The sequence below is a fragment of the Hyperolius riggenbachi genome, chromosome 2 (genome assembly GCF_040937935.1).
Source record: "Hyperolius riggenbachi isolate aHypRig1 chromosome 2, aHypRig1.pri, whole genome shotgun sequence".
NCBI classification, from domain to species: Eukaryota; Metazoa; Chordata; class Amphibia; order Anura; family Hyperoliidae; genus Hyperolius; species Hyperolius riggenbachi.
Genome location: NC_090647.1, coordinates 499,914,695 through 499,929,023, shown reverse-complemented (window position 1 = coordinate 499,929,023; position 14,329 = coordinate 499,914,695). Strand labels below are relative to the sequence as shown.

Genomic DNA, 14,329 nt, shown 5'->3' with positions numbered 1-14,329 from the left:
TGGATAACTGTATCTATGCACAGAAAATCAGTTTACATCAACTAAAGTGCATTCAAATACCAAATTCCACCTTGGATGGCAGCTTAAAGGATACCTGAACTGAAATGTGACATAATGAGATAGACATGTGTATGTACAGTGCCTAGCACACAAATAACTATGCTGTGTTCTTTTTCTTTCTCTGCCTGAAAGAGTTAAATATCAGGTATGTAAGTGGCTGACTCAGTCCTGACTCAGACAGGAAGTGACGACAGTGTGACCCTCAATGATAAGAAATTCCCATTTTTTTACCTCTTTCTTGCTCTCAGAAACCATTTTCTGCTAGGAAAGTGTTTTATAGTTGGAAATTCTTATCAGTGAGGGTCACTCTGTAGTCACTTCCTGTTTGAGTCAGGACTGAGTCAGCCACTTACATACCTGATATTTAACTCTTTCAGGCAGAGAAAGAAAAAAAATGAACACAGCATAGTTAGTTGTGTGCTAGGCACTGTACATACACATGTTTATCTCATTATGTCACATTTCAGTTCAGGTATCCTTTAAAGTACACCTGAACTGAGAGCGATATGGAGGCTCCCATACTTATTTCCTTTTAAAGTGGATCCAAGATAAAAACCTTTTACTCATTGCATAAATGTGTTCCATTCATATAGTTTATAGGGCATTCCTCAAGCCAAATACTTCTGTTTTAATACTCTAATTCCCTATAAATTAAACAAACCTTGCCCACAGCTTCTCCAGAGAGCCTTGGCACTCTCAGACTCATATAGCAAGGGCTTATGGGAGCCCAATCTGGGCAGGAGGAGGTGTTACTAGCCAGAGATCTTAGAGGCAGAGGGGAGTGAAGTTTTCACAGGCTGAGGGGTGGAAATGCAGAGCAGCTTGCCTGTGCGTAATGTGACAAACAGAACATGGCTGCCCTCATTGTATCACAGGAATAAATAAATAATCAAACTGTTGAAGCTGTTTGCATCCAGATTTGCTGTGTAAACTATCTAAACTTTAGATAAGATACAGTGGCTTGCAAAAGTATTCGGCCCCTTGAAGTTTTCCACATTTTGTCACATTACTGCCACAAACTTGAATCCATTTTATTGGAATTCCATGTGAAAGACCAATACAAAGTGGTGTACACGTGAGAAGTGGAACGAAAATCCTACACGATTCCAAACATTTTTTACAAAAAAATAACTGCAAAGTGGAGTGTGCGTAATTATTCTGCCCCCCCCCCCCCCCCCCCCCGAGTCAATACTTTGTAGAACCACCTTTTGCTGTATTTACAGCTGCCAATCTTTTAGGCTATGTCTCTACCAGCTTTGCACATCTAGAGACTGAAATCCTTGCCCATTCTTCTTTGCAAAACAGCTCCAGCTCAGTCAGATTAGATGGACAGCGTTTGTGAACAGCAGTTTTCAGATCTTGCCACATATTTTCGTTTGGATTTAGATCTGGACTTTGACTGGGCCATTCTAAACACATGGATAGGTTTTGTTTTAAACCATTTCATTTGCACCCCCAGAGCAGGATACTGCCACCACCATATTTGACAGTGGGGATGGTGTGTTCAGCGTTATGTGCAGTGTTCGTTTTCCGCCACACATAGCGTTTTGCATTTTGGCCAAAAAGTTCCATTTTGGTCTCATCTGACCAGAGCACCTTCTTCCACATGTTTGCTGTGTCCCCCACATGGCTTGTGGCAAACTACAAACGGGACTTCTTATGCTTTTCTGTTAAACAATGGCTTTCTTCTTGCCACTCTTCCATAAAGGCCAATTTTGTGCAGTGCACGACTAATAGTTGTCCTATGGACAGATTCCCCCACCTGAGCTGTAAATCTCTGCATTTCGTCCAGAGTCACCATAGGCCTCTTGACTGCATTTCTGATCAGCGCTCTCCTTGTTCAGCCTGTGAGTTTAGGTGGACGGCCTTGTATTGGTAGGTTTACAGTTGTGCCATACTCCTTCCATTTCTGAATGATCGCTTGAACAGTGCTCCGTGGGATGTTTAAGGCTCTGGAAATCTTTTTGTAGCCTAAGCCTGCTTTAAATTTCTCAATAACTTTATCCCTGACCCGTCTGGTGTGTTCTTTGGACTTCATGGTGTTGTTGCACCCAATATTCTCTTAGACAACCTCTGAGGCCAGAGAAGCTGTATCTGTACTGACATTAGATTACACACAGGTGCACTCTATTTAGTCATTAGCACTCATCAGGCAATGTCTATGGGCAACTGACTGCACTCAGACCAAAGGGGGCTGAATAATTACGCACACCCCACTTTGCAGTTATTGATTTGTAAAAAATGTTTGGAATCATGTATGCTTTTTGTTCCTCTTCTCACGTGTACACCACTTTGTATTGGTCTTTCATGTGGAATTCCAATAAAATTGATTCACGTTTGTGGCAGTAATATGACAAAATATGGAAAACTTCAAGGGGGCCGAATACTTTTGCAAGCCACTGTATATTGACAAGTTACCTGTTATAGCTCGTTTTTCATCTCGGATCCGCTTTAAGCAATACCAGTTGCCTCTAATACTTTTAGCCATAGACCCTGAACAAGCATATGCAGATCAGACGTTTGACAGTATTGTCAGATCTGACAAGATTAGCTGCATGCTTGTTCTGGAGTGATTCAGACACTACTGAAGCCAAATAAACCAGCAGGATGCCAGGCAACTGGTATAAAAAGGAAATATATATAGCAGCCTCCATATACTTCTCGCTACATTTGTCCTTTAAATTATTTAACAGCGTTTCGTTCAGATTACTGCATCTATGAAATCGATGCGGTGTTTGTTACTACAAGCAGTACTGTGTACACCCCAAGTCTCTAGCCTGGGCACCGGAGGTATAGTATACAAGCCCTGGCATTGCACAGCAACAGTGCTACCTGTTAATGAAGTCACAAGCTTCTTTTGGGTCAGTGAAAGATTTCCACTTGGCTGTCGGGATGCCATGTCTGTCCATAAAATCTTTGGCGAAACTCTTACTGGCCTCCAGCTGAGCAGCCTTTGCTGTGGGTCCAAAACATCTCACTCCAGCTGCCGTCAAGTCATCCACGAGACCTGGCAGAGACAGCGGATGAGTATTAATGATCTGAGCAGGGACACAACTGTGCTCCCAACATAGGCTGGGTTACCTACCTGCAGCTAGAGGAGCTTCTGGTCCAACCACCACCAGAGATATGCTGCTGCTTCTGCAGAACTCAATAACCTTGGCATGATCTCCAACTGGGACATCTACACAGAACAACAGAGCAGGAAGGAAACCATCAGACCAAGAAGAACATAACACAAGATTTCTCCAGATGTTAAGAGTATTGTCACCAGAAAATTACGGTTTGTGCTGATTTTGGAGATTTCTCCATCTATTCCTATACAGACAAACTGGTTGGCTCTCTGCAGAGCAGCCTATTCTGTTCTATGGGGAGGGGTGGAGCAGGAGGTGCCTCACTGCCACAGTTACAATAGCAGTAAAGAAAAAAAACAAATCACTTTTAAAATGGCCCCAATTAGTGTGATTTTTAGCAAAAGGTAATATTTTGATAAGAACATTTAGAGCAAGTGAAAATACTTATTCAACAGCATTACAGAAAACAAGTAGCGATCCTATCTACGAAAAAAACAAAACAAAACCAAAAAAAAAAACAAAACAAAACAAACACACAGATTGAGCCTTTACAGCACAACTGAAATAATAAATACAATAAAAAAAACAAAGTGTTTCACTTACCTGGGGCTTCTGCAAGCCCCTTGCAGCCATCCTGTCCCGCGCCAGTCCTCCACGATTCTCCAGTCTCCCGCCGCTTTCGGTTCGGTGGAATTGGCAACTGCGCCACCTGTACCTTTCTCCACAATAGCGTCCTGCGCTGATAGCGCAGGATGCTAGAAAGATACGTGAGGCTCGGGGCACGCAGGCGCAGTTGCCGTCAGCTTGTAAGTCGACGATACGACAGTACCGAAAGCAGCTAGCGGCAGGAGAACGAAGGATCGTGGAGGACCGGTGCGGGACAGGAAGGCTGCAAGGGGCTGGCAGAAGCCCCAGGTAAGTGAAACACTGTTTTTATTATTAATATTATTTCAGTTCCGCTTTAAAGGACAACTGAACTGAGAAGTATATGGAGGCTTCCATATTTATTTCCTTTTAAGTAATACCAGTTGCCTGGCTGTCCTGCTGATCCTATGCCTCTAATACTTTTAAGCCATAGATCCTGAACAGGCATGCAGCAGATTAGGCGTTTCTAAAATTGTAAGATCTGCCAAGATTAGCCGCATGCTTGTTTCTGGTGTGATTCAGACGCTACTGCAGCCAAATTGGTCAGCAGAGCTGCCAGGCAGCTGGTATTGTATAAAAGGAAATACATATGGCTGCCTCCATATTCTTCTCACTTCAGTTGTCCTTTAAATGGAACCTAAACTGAGAAAGATATGGATAATACCAGTTGCATGACTCTCCTGCTAATCCTGTGTCACTAATACATTTAGCCACAGCCCGCGAACAAGCATGCAGATCAGGTGCAATATATCAAAAGGCAACCATGCACAGGAGAGCTGAGTAATCACTGGGGGAGTGCATCAGACCAAACATGCAGATCAGGTGCTCTGACTGAAGTCAGACTGGATTAGCTGCGTGCTTGTTTCAGGGGTGTGATTCAGCCATTGTTGCAGGCAAAGAGATCAGCAGGACTGCCAGGAAACTGGTATTGTTTAAAAGGAAACATCCATATTCCTCTCAGGAAATTATTGATGATGCAATCATCATGATTGGGCCCACCCTTTTTTCCATAACACGATCTGTACAACAAACACTTTTAATGGGCATCTTACTGTGTTGCGTTAACCACCACATCCCGTTGCAAAACTAGTGATAGCCTTCTGGGGCTTTCAAAGAGCACATGGTGTGGCATCTTGCAGTGGGTCCCATCGCTGCACTACAAGAATAACGTTGCAATGGTGCAGTATCCCCTGAAGTGAAGCCTGACACCTCTCCCATTGCTCTGCGCTCCCCCCTCCTCTTCTGATTAAGCTACATATGGCAAATTATAAAGCTCAGCACCCCCGATCACAAGGATGTGCTGAGCATGTGACGGGCACATGTCTGCTGGAGGATATGGAACAGTTAATCTAATTAAGTGTTAAAAGAGCTAATAGTCTGTTACTCCTCTCAGGCAGGAAGCGCTGCTGAAAACAGAAAACAGTTTAAAGAGAACCTGTAGTGAGTAAAATTAATTTAAAATAAACACATGAGGTAACTTCAAATGAACATTACATAGTTACCTTGCCATCAGTTCCTCTCAGAAGCTCACCATTTCCTTCTGACAATGATCCCTTCCAGTTCTGACAACATTTTGTCAGAACTGAAATATATCAGTTGCTGTCAGTTACAGCTGAGAGGAGAACTGATGTGTCCATGTTTCCCTATGACTCAAGTGGGCAATATTACAGTTTAACTGTGTGCTGACCAGGAAGCCGTTATGGGGTAATGGCCATTTTCAAAACGGAGGACGGAGAATTCCATTGATCACAGTGGACAAACAGGACACAGGAGAGGAGAAAGATTGATGAATAGACTACACAGCAGGTAAGTATGACTTGTGTATGGTTATTTTGACTTTTAATTTTCAGTACAGGTTTTCTTTAAACTTAAAGCAGACCTGAACACAGAACTTCCTCTCTGCTCTAAAAGATACGCAACAGCATAATAGCCTTTAAAGAAAAATATTTTATCAATTACTTTGCTATAGCTGATACAAATCCTAAAATAAATCAGTGTTTCTACTTCCAGCTTTCATGGAAGCAGCCATATTAACATCCTGTGCTTTCACATGAGCTTATCTGGCTCTAAATACATGCAGGGTGCATTCCTCTACGTTTTTCTTCTGTCCTGCGCAAGAGTTTAGGTCAGTGATCTGCAAACTTGGCTCTCCAGCTGTTAAGGAACTACAAGTCCCACAATGCATTTGCCTTTATGAATCATGACTGTGGCTGCCAGACTCTTGCAATGCATTATGGAACTTGTAGTTTCTTAACAGCTGGAGAGCCAAGTTTGCAGATCACTGGTTTAGGTCCACTTTAAGCCTCACACACTTGCAAGGAATGCCACTCACCAAAGACCAGTTCCAGATTCCTTGGGCGACACTGCAGGGCTCAATCTGCGCAGATGTGTTGCTACTAGCCTGCAGGCTAGCGACGGGTTCTGTTGCTATGCAGAGTGGTGGGTTGTGACATCCCGTGGGACGAGTGCAGAGAGCGAAGCTCTCAATCCGCCTGGCTGATCAGTGGCCGCTGTACACAAGCTAGATTACTGTACATTACTGTAGCCAGAATGATCAGCAGAACTGCCAGGGAAACAGCATTGTTTAAAAGGAAATATGTCAGCCGCCACAATCCTCTCACTTCAGGTTCCTTTTAAATTGGGAATTCGATTTCCAGACAGATGAATTCTGGGTGCCCGGCATACTAAATGAATAAATCGTACATTAACAGCTAAGGGCTAGTTCACAGTACTCAGTTGCCTTGCAGAATAATAATAATAATAATAATAATAAATTATTATCATTAGTTATGTATTTATATAGCGCTGACATCTTCTGCAGCGCTGTACAAAGTATATTGTCTTGTCACTTAACTGTCCCTCCGAGGGGCTCACAATCTAATACCGACTATAGACTTAGGTCTATGTATGTATCATGTAGTGTATGTATCGTAGTCTAGGGCCAATTTTAGAGGTAAGCCAAATAACTTATCTGTATTTTTTATGGGACGTGGGAGGAAACCAGAGTACCCGGAGGAAACCCATGCAGACATGGGGAGAACACACAAACTCCTTCCAGATGTTGACCTTGCTGGGATTTGAACCGGGGACCCAGTGTTGCAAGGCAAGCGCGCTAACCACTACGCCACCATGCTGCCCAATTCTGCATGTTACCTCACTGCCCATACAATTCTATGGGGCTGTTCACAGTGCTGTGTTGTAGCTGCCGTTTAAACTAGCTGCATGCAGGCTTTGTATTAAAGTCTATGTCCAGTATCCATTGCAGTTCACACTCATAATGTGTGCGTTATACAACTGACCACTGTAAACCTAGCCTGAACCGGAAAATGGGCTTTAATAGCAATCACCTGACCTTACCAGCATTGGAGATCTTCCCCGTATTGGCAGTGCCGGCATTTCCTGGTGCCACGAGGATTTGCTTTACATGGGCAGACTGTGCCAGTTTCCAAGCCAAGGCATGCTCCCTGCCACCACCGCCAATCACTAGGACAGTCTTCGCCATCTCTGCGGAACCCAAAATAGCCACATATTAGTGCGTAGATAAAAGCTTAAGTGCTTTAGCTTTTCATAGCTTACAGTTTTCACCACACGAAAAAAAAAATTAATAAATTCTAAAATTAAACTGCACACCTTCACAGATTACAAAGCTCTGTGAGGGTTTGCCAAACTAATTTCTTATTTTTCCAGACAAAGCACCAAAATACCTGGACACCCAAAACTTTGTTTGCTGGTCTACTTGAGATGACCCAGCAGAAAGCCTCTTCGAGAACAGCCCTTATTTCAACTTGAAGCATTGTGATTGGCTGTATAGTCTGGGCGTAGTTATGACAACAACCTATACGAAACCTACAATTTTTAGAGGGTGCCATCATTGGAGAACTTGGGGGTGGGGAGTTTGAGTCAAAAGCACACTTTAGGGGGTATTGTGGGTGGAGTACATTTTTTTTTTTTAAGCGGACCTGAACTCAGAACTTCCTCTCTGCTCTAATAGATATGCAACAGCATAATAACCTTGAAAGAAAAACATTTCTTTGTTACAGCCAATACAAATCCTAAAATAAATCTCCAATGTATTTCCTGCTTTCATGGAAGCAGACATATTGTTAACATCCTGTGCTTTCAAATGAGCTTATCTGCTGTGGAAGTCAGCTGACCCAGGGGAGAGATCAAATTACAACTTGTGATTAGACAGGCTAAACTCTCAATATATACAGAGTGCATTTGTCTATGCTTTCCTTCTGTCCTGTGCAGGAGTTCAGGTCCACCTTAAAGGGATACTGTGGGGGAGGGGAGGGGGGGGGCGGTGGAAAATAAACTGAACTTACCCGGGGCTTCTAATGGTCCCCCGCAGACATCCTGTGTTGGCGCAGCCACTCCCCAATGCTCCGGCCCCGCCTCCAGTTCACTTCTGGAATTTCTGACTTTAACCCCCCCTGGCGGTATGAAACATTCCGCCAGGGGGCAGCGCAGCAGTTTTTTTTTTTTTTTTTTTTTTAAATCATGTAGCGAGCCCAGGGCTCGCCTACATGATAGCCGCATCCCCCCGCTTCGATCGCCTTCGGCGATCTCCGATCAGGAAATCCCGTTCAAAGAACGGGATTTCCTGGAGGGCTTCCCCCGTCGCCATGGCGACAGGGCGGGATGATGTCAGCGACGTCGGGACGTCATTGGGAGTCCCGATCCACCCCTCGGCGCTGCCTGGCACTGATTGGCCAGGCAGCGCACGGGGTCTGGGGGGGGGGGGGGGGGCGCTCACCGCAACGGATAGCGGCGATCGGGCACGGGCCGGCGGCGATCAGTGTGCTGGCGCAGCTAGCAAAGTGCTAGCTGCGTCCAGCAAAAAAAAAAAAATTTAAATCGGCCCAGCAGGGCCTGAGTGGCACCCTCCGGCGGCTTACCCCGTGTCACACACGGGGTTACCGCTAAGGAGGTTAAAGTCGGAAAACCACTGTGCCTGCATTGCCGTGTCCTCTCTCCCGCTGATGTCCCCAGGAGTGTACTGCGCAGACAGAGACCATACTGGGCCTGCGCTGTGCGCTCTTGATGACATCAGCGGGAGCGAGGACACGGCAACGCAGGCGCAGTGGTTTTCTGACTTTAAAGTCTGAAATTCCAGAAGTGAACCGGAGGCGGGGCCGGAGCATCGGTGAGTGGCTGCGCCAACACAGGATGTCTGCGGGGGACCGTTAGAAGCCCCGGGTAAGTTCAACTCATTTTCCCCTGACCCCCCTACAGTATCCCTTTAAGGATACATTAAATGGATGCAACAGGCTGGTTTCACACTCCTCTATTAGCAGCAAGCACAGAGACCCTAAGTGGCAATTGCAGCAACCATAAGGGACTCAAATGGCAAATACAGTAAATTCTGAGGGCCCCTCCAACTTCCAAATATAACAAATGCAGCAATACTGAGCCCCCAGCACCATTACGCAGTATGCCCACACCTTGGAAGCACTTATGTCCCAGAGTGCATCTGAAGACGGTCGGCTCTGTACTGAACATGCCTGAGCGCACATTACCACATCAGCATTACAAATGCCATAGTGGCAATAGTTTTTCTGCCAGTACAGCATGGACCATTTAGGGCAATTTGTTTTTTGTATTACTGTACTTGGAATTGCATTGGTCAGTAGTACTTTGTATATTGTTAGGACTGCCAAGTGTTCATAATGCTAACACTCATTAACACCACATTTAGCACTGAAAGCATTTACAATTAAATTCTGCAGTCCTTCAACCAAAGGATCGCATTACTCATCATTCACAACAATTACTTAAGTATTACACGTGCTAAATAAAGGAACAGGTTATGTGACCAGATCAATATAGGTTGTGTGTGGCTGTCTGATTACAACTGATATGTGTTGCAATAGATCAGAGGGGTCTATAAAAGGCAAATCAAGTTTCTGCCTGCACTGGACGTTACCCACCTATTAGTTGCTGCACTTTGCAGCAATTCTCCAACACTGCATTTTGCATAAACTTATTCCTAGCAATACCTAGCAAAAACAAACCCCACTGCCAATAATAAAACAGTGATCACAGCAAAGCAGGGCTGGAGAAGACAAAAGGCAGCTAAATGCTTCTTACCATGATACGTCTGTGCAGATGCAGAATGTAAATTAATAAAGCAGAGTCAGATGTAAGTCACAGGCAGACCATTGCTGGAAGCATCAGTAGTTCCCTGCACAATGGAAGTGACCAGAAGTGACAAGATACTGAATTTCCCCTGAGAACAGACTCACCTCCCAAACTCTGATCTCTTCTGCAGCCCACGTGTGTCCTGCACTGACTGAATGCACAGAGTAGATTTATACATCATCCTCACCTGACCAGCGCTGCACTGCCCTCTGCTGGCCGGATGTAGCTCCTGTCAATGTACTCACATGACCAGCGCTGCACTGAACACTGCTAGCCGGATGTGGCGTCTGTCAAAGTTCACAGCAAATGACAGATTTCCTGTCCTGAAAGGACTGTCTTCCAGCCCCGACATGCTTTTTTAACCAGAAGCACGTTTTGGGTTAATTAAAGGACAACTAAAGCAAGAGGGATATGAAGGCTGCCATATTTGTTTCATTTTAAGCAATAATAGTTGCCTGGCTATCCTGCTGATGCTCTGCCTCTAATACTTTTAGCCTTAGCCCCTGAACAAGCATGCAGCAGATCAGGTGTTTCTGACATTGGGCTCTATTCATAAAAAAGTTGTTGCGAGAAAACTCCTGGAGGGAAAATACCGCAGCGGTATTTTACACTTCTGGGTGGTCATTCAAAGAAATCTTGAAAGCTGCGATGCAAGAGCGGAGATCTCCCGCTGAAAGCTGGCGGTAAGCTGTCGGAAGGCATGCGGAAACACTTCAGCCGGCAGAGTCCCTCCGTGCACTGCTCTCTCTGGGAGGTCTGTCCCATTCACTTGTATGTAATCCGCAAAATCAGAGGAAGCGGTATTTCCCGTCCACATACCGCTTCCTCTAATCTTTATGAATGGCCATTTTGTTACTTTTTTCTAGATAAATCTAGAAAAACACTGGAGAAGGCGGAAATTTCTCGCTCTGCTGGGGGATTGTAGATTTTCATGCGGGAACAGCTTTTATGAATGCCCACTTTGCTAAATGGACGGGAAAATCCGCTGTTTTGAGCGGAAAACTTGCGGTAAGGTTTTATGAATAGAGCCCATTATTGTCAGATCTGACAAGATTATCTACATGCTTGTTTCTGGCGAGATTCAGACACTCCTGCAGCCACTTCGATCAGCAGGGCAGCCAGGCAACTGGTATTGTTTAAAAATAAATAAATATGGCAGCCTCCATATTCTTCTCACTACAGTTGTCATTTAAGCTGGCTGGAACCAGGGGCATAGCAATAGGGGTTGCAGAGGTTGCGACCACATCGGGGCCTAGGGTTGCCAGGTCGGTTGATGGAGAAAACCGGACAGGGGGTGGAGTTAGGGGCGGAGTCAGAAGCACACTTTTATGTAGAGTGGGGCTAAGCAATGGGCTTTTTAAAAAATGTTTTTTACAGTATTTATATCGCACTGACATCTTCTGCAGCACATTACAGAGTACATAGCCATGTCACTAACTGTCCTCACCAGTACATGCACATAAGAGACCACTTTTCACCAGTAAATGCACATAATAAGAGACCGCTTTTCACCAGTAAATGCACAAGCATTACACGTAGCAACGTCGGGAAGCGCGGGCTCGGGGGCGGTACTTAAGCTGGCGTAAATTACGCCGCGTAAGCTGGCTGGCTGTGCCTTTGACTGACAGCCAGGCAGCGAATCAGCGGTCGCGCAGCGCTGGCGGACGGGTGGCGGGCCTGTTACCCAAAACTGTATTTCAATTGCTGTAATCGTGTTGAGAGACAGCAGTAAAACCCCGCTCCCACCATCAGGAGACAGCCTCACTACAGACACTGCGCATGCGCACACAAGTTAGCGTGGCATGTCGTACATCACCATGTCGCAACTTCGGAGCCGTACAGGCCGCCATGTTGGAGGCGGATCTCAGTATTGTGATGTGATGACAAACAGGGGCGGTGCCATATCCACAGTAGTGCTTCCCGAATCCCTATTGCTAATCGGGCAGAATGATCTCTGTGACTCCGAAACGGCTGATGAACGGATGTTTCGGAGTTACTGGCGGCAAGTGGCAAAAGACATAAAACCGGACATCTTAATTGTCCGGTTTAACATGCCTTTTTGGACAGGACACAGCGGCCAAAAACCGGACTGTCCGGTCTAAAACCGGACACCTGGCAACCCTATCGGGGCCCTTGGACCAGAGGGGCCCCGAAGCGCCCTTACTCAACTACAGTATTAGCTTTCTATTGGTCCTGTGCTCATAATAATCACTTCTATAGATACCTTGAATAGTGGTAATCATTAGCAAACTGCTCCCCATCCCCTTCTTGCACCTCTGACACTGTGGTTGCCATTGGCAGGTTTTGGTGCGCCGTATCAATTGTTATGTATAGAGTGAAAGGGGGGCCCCAATGTAAAACTTGCATCGGGGCCCACAACTCCTTAGCTACACCACTGGCTGGAACAGAAACACTTGTCTGATTTAATTAGCATTTTCTGCATAGGAAAACTGAGAACCTCACATCAGCGCTGCCCACCTGCTGTGTCCCGTCCCTGCTCCCTTTAATGTGACAGACAACGTCACTCAGACCTCCGATCACCAGGGACCAGTGAGAAGTGGGCATATGGTACCCCCTGTGGACACAGCGCTGCATATGCAGAAGTGACATATGACATCACTTCCGCATATCAGTGCAGTGTCCGGCTGATCGGAGGTCTGAGTGATGTTGCCTGTTACATGAAAGGCAGCAGGGACAGGACAGAGCAAGTGGACACAAGGAGGCAGCGGTGGCGGCACAGGACGGGGTCCGTCTGATAAGAAATTCCCCTTTTTATCTCTTTCTTGCGCTCAGAAGTCATTTTCTGCTAGGAAAGTATTTTATAGTTGGAATTTCTTATCAGTGAGGTTCACACTGTAGTCACTTCCTGTCCTGTCAGGCCTGAGTCAGCCACTTACATAACTGATATTTAACGCTTTCAGACAGAGAAAGAAAAAAAGGAACACATCGTTATTTGTGTGCTAGGCACTGTACATACACGTCTATCTCATCATGTCACGTCACTTCGGGTATCCTTTAAACTTACCTGTCGTCAATCTGTGCTTCTGAGGTCCTCCAGTCAGCAGCGTCACCGCCTACTGCGCATGCGCAGCCCAGAGCCGTTCGCACCCTGATCGCGCTCCCGTGGCCGGGAACGCACATACCCAGTAGTCGGTGACGGCACAGCTTTCCGGGGGTCACCGTACTCAGAAGTACGTTGCAGGCACAGGATGACTCCAGGGGGCTGCAAGAGGCCCCAGATAACAGTTTCTGGTTTTGCTTAAATCTTCCTTATAATAAGGTGGCCACGCACTATACAATTTTTTTAAATCTCTGTTCAATTAAAGAATCGCAATCAATTTTTCTGAATGATTGTAACATTTCAAAAATCTGACCAATGTACCACACACATGTTCAATATTGCCTCAATTATAAGAATGATTGGAAACTGAGAAAATTTCTTGGATGTAGATATTAATAAATTGACAATCTACCACACACCATTCAATTTTCATAAAAAGTGATCAGAAAAATCCACCCTTCCCGATCCACTTTTACAGAATAAAAATTGGAAATCCGATCGGATTACTTGCTCGAATAAAAAAAAAAAAAAAAAGCTTTTGATTGTTCTGGAAATTCATCTTTTTTTAATTGAATTGCCGTAAAATCAGATCATTTTATTGTATCGTTTGTGGTCACCTTAAGACAAATGCTTGTCAACATTAAATTGCCCAAGTACTTCCTTCCTACTATCTATGTACTGCTTGCCCTATAGACTGCAGGGGAATTTATTTCATTGCCAGTAATTGCCATTGGCCTCAATTCACTAAGGTTTATCAAACACTTTACCAAATGTTTGATAAGTTACCTCATGGGTAAAATCTAATTTTGAATTCACTAAAGTGTAATATATTTATCAAATGTTTGATCGATAAAATGTTTAATAAATCTATAAAACCTTAGTGAATTCAAAATGAGATTTTACTCATGAGGTAAATTATCAAACGTTCGGTAAAGTGTTTGATAAAGTTTAGTGAATTGAGGCCATTGTGTCATTGTGCATCTCACCATTAAACTTTGATTTATTAAATTTGCTGTTCTGCATCATCCTGCTGCTGTGACTGCTGGGGGAGGAGCAGTGACAGTTATTTCTGATAAGGCTGTGTCTTGCAGTTTCAGACGTCCAGAACATTTCAGGCAGAGGCGAATCAGTTGATAGTAGCTTCTGTTAAAATTGCTGCAGGTTTCCAGGTATTCTATAGTATTCTATACTGTAGGCTTTAGGAGAGTCAGTTTGTGCGGCATTTCGACTACTTGGTAATTGAAAAATAGCACATTGATCACTGAAAAGGGTGGAAGGGGAGTATCCAGGGCCAGTTCTAGACTTTTTGCTGCCTGAGGCCAGTCCGACGTAAGAGAAGTGCGCTCTTTGC

At 44.9% G+C, this 14,329-nt stretch overlaps 1 protein-coding gene across 1 annotated transcript in view; it reads right to left on the bottom strand.

Annotated features, from left to right (window-relative positions):
• The window catches only part of GART (phosphoribosylglycinamide formyltransferase, phosphoribosylglycinamide synthetase, phosphoribosylaminoimidazole synthetase), a 50,380-nt gene extending 40,278 nt beyond the window's left edge, over positions 1–10,102 (bottom strand). Inside the window, exons 1-4 of the mRNA XM_068270463.1 lie at positions 10,022–10,102; positions 7,134–7,280; positions 3,146–3,241; positions 2,893–3,067 (exon numbers count right to left, since the gene is read on the bottom strand). Of these exons, the coding sequence (XP_068126564.1) occupies positions 2,893–3,067; positions 3,146–3,241; positions 7,134–7,278 (416 nt within the window). The 5' untranslated portion in view covers positions 7,279–7,280; positions 10,022–10,102. The remainder of the gene's footprint in view (positions 1–2,892; positions 3,068–3,145; positions 3,242–7,133; positions 7,281–10,021) is intronic.
• Positions 10,103–14,329: the final 4,227 nt, after the last annotated feature.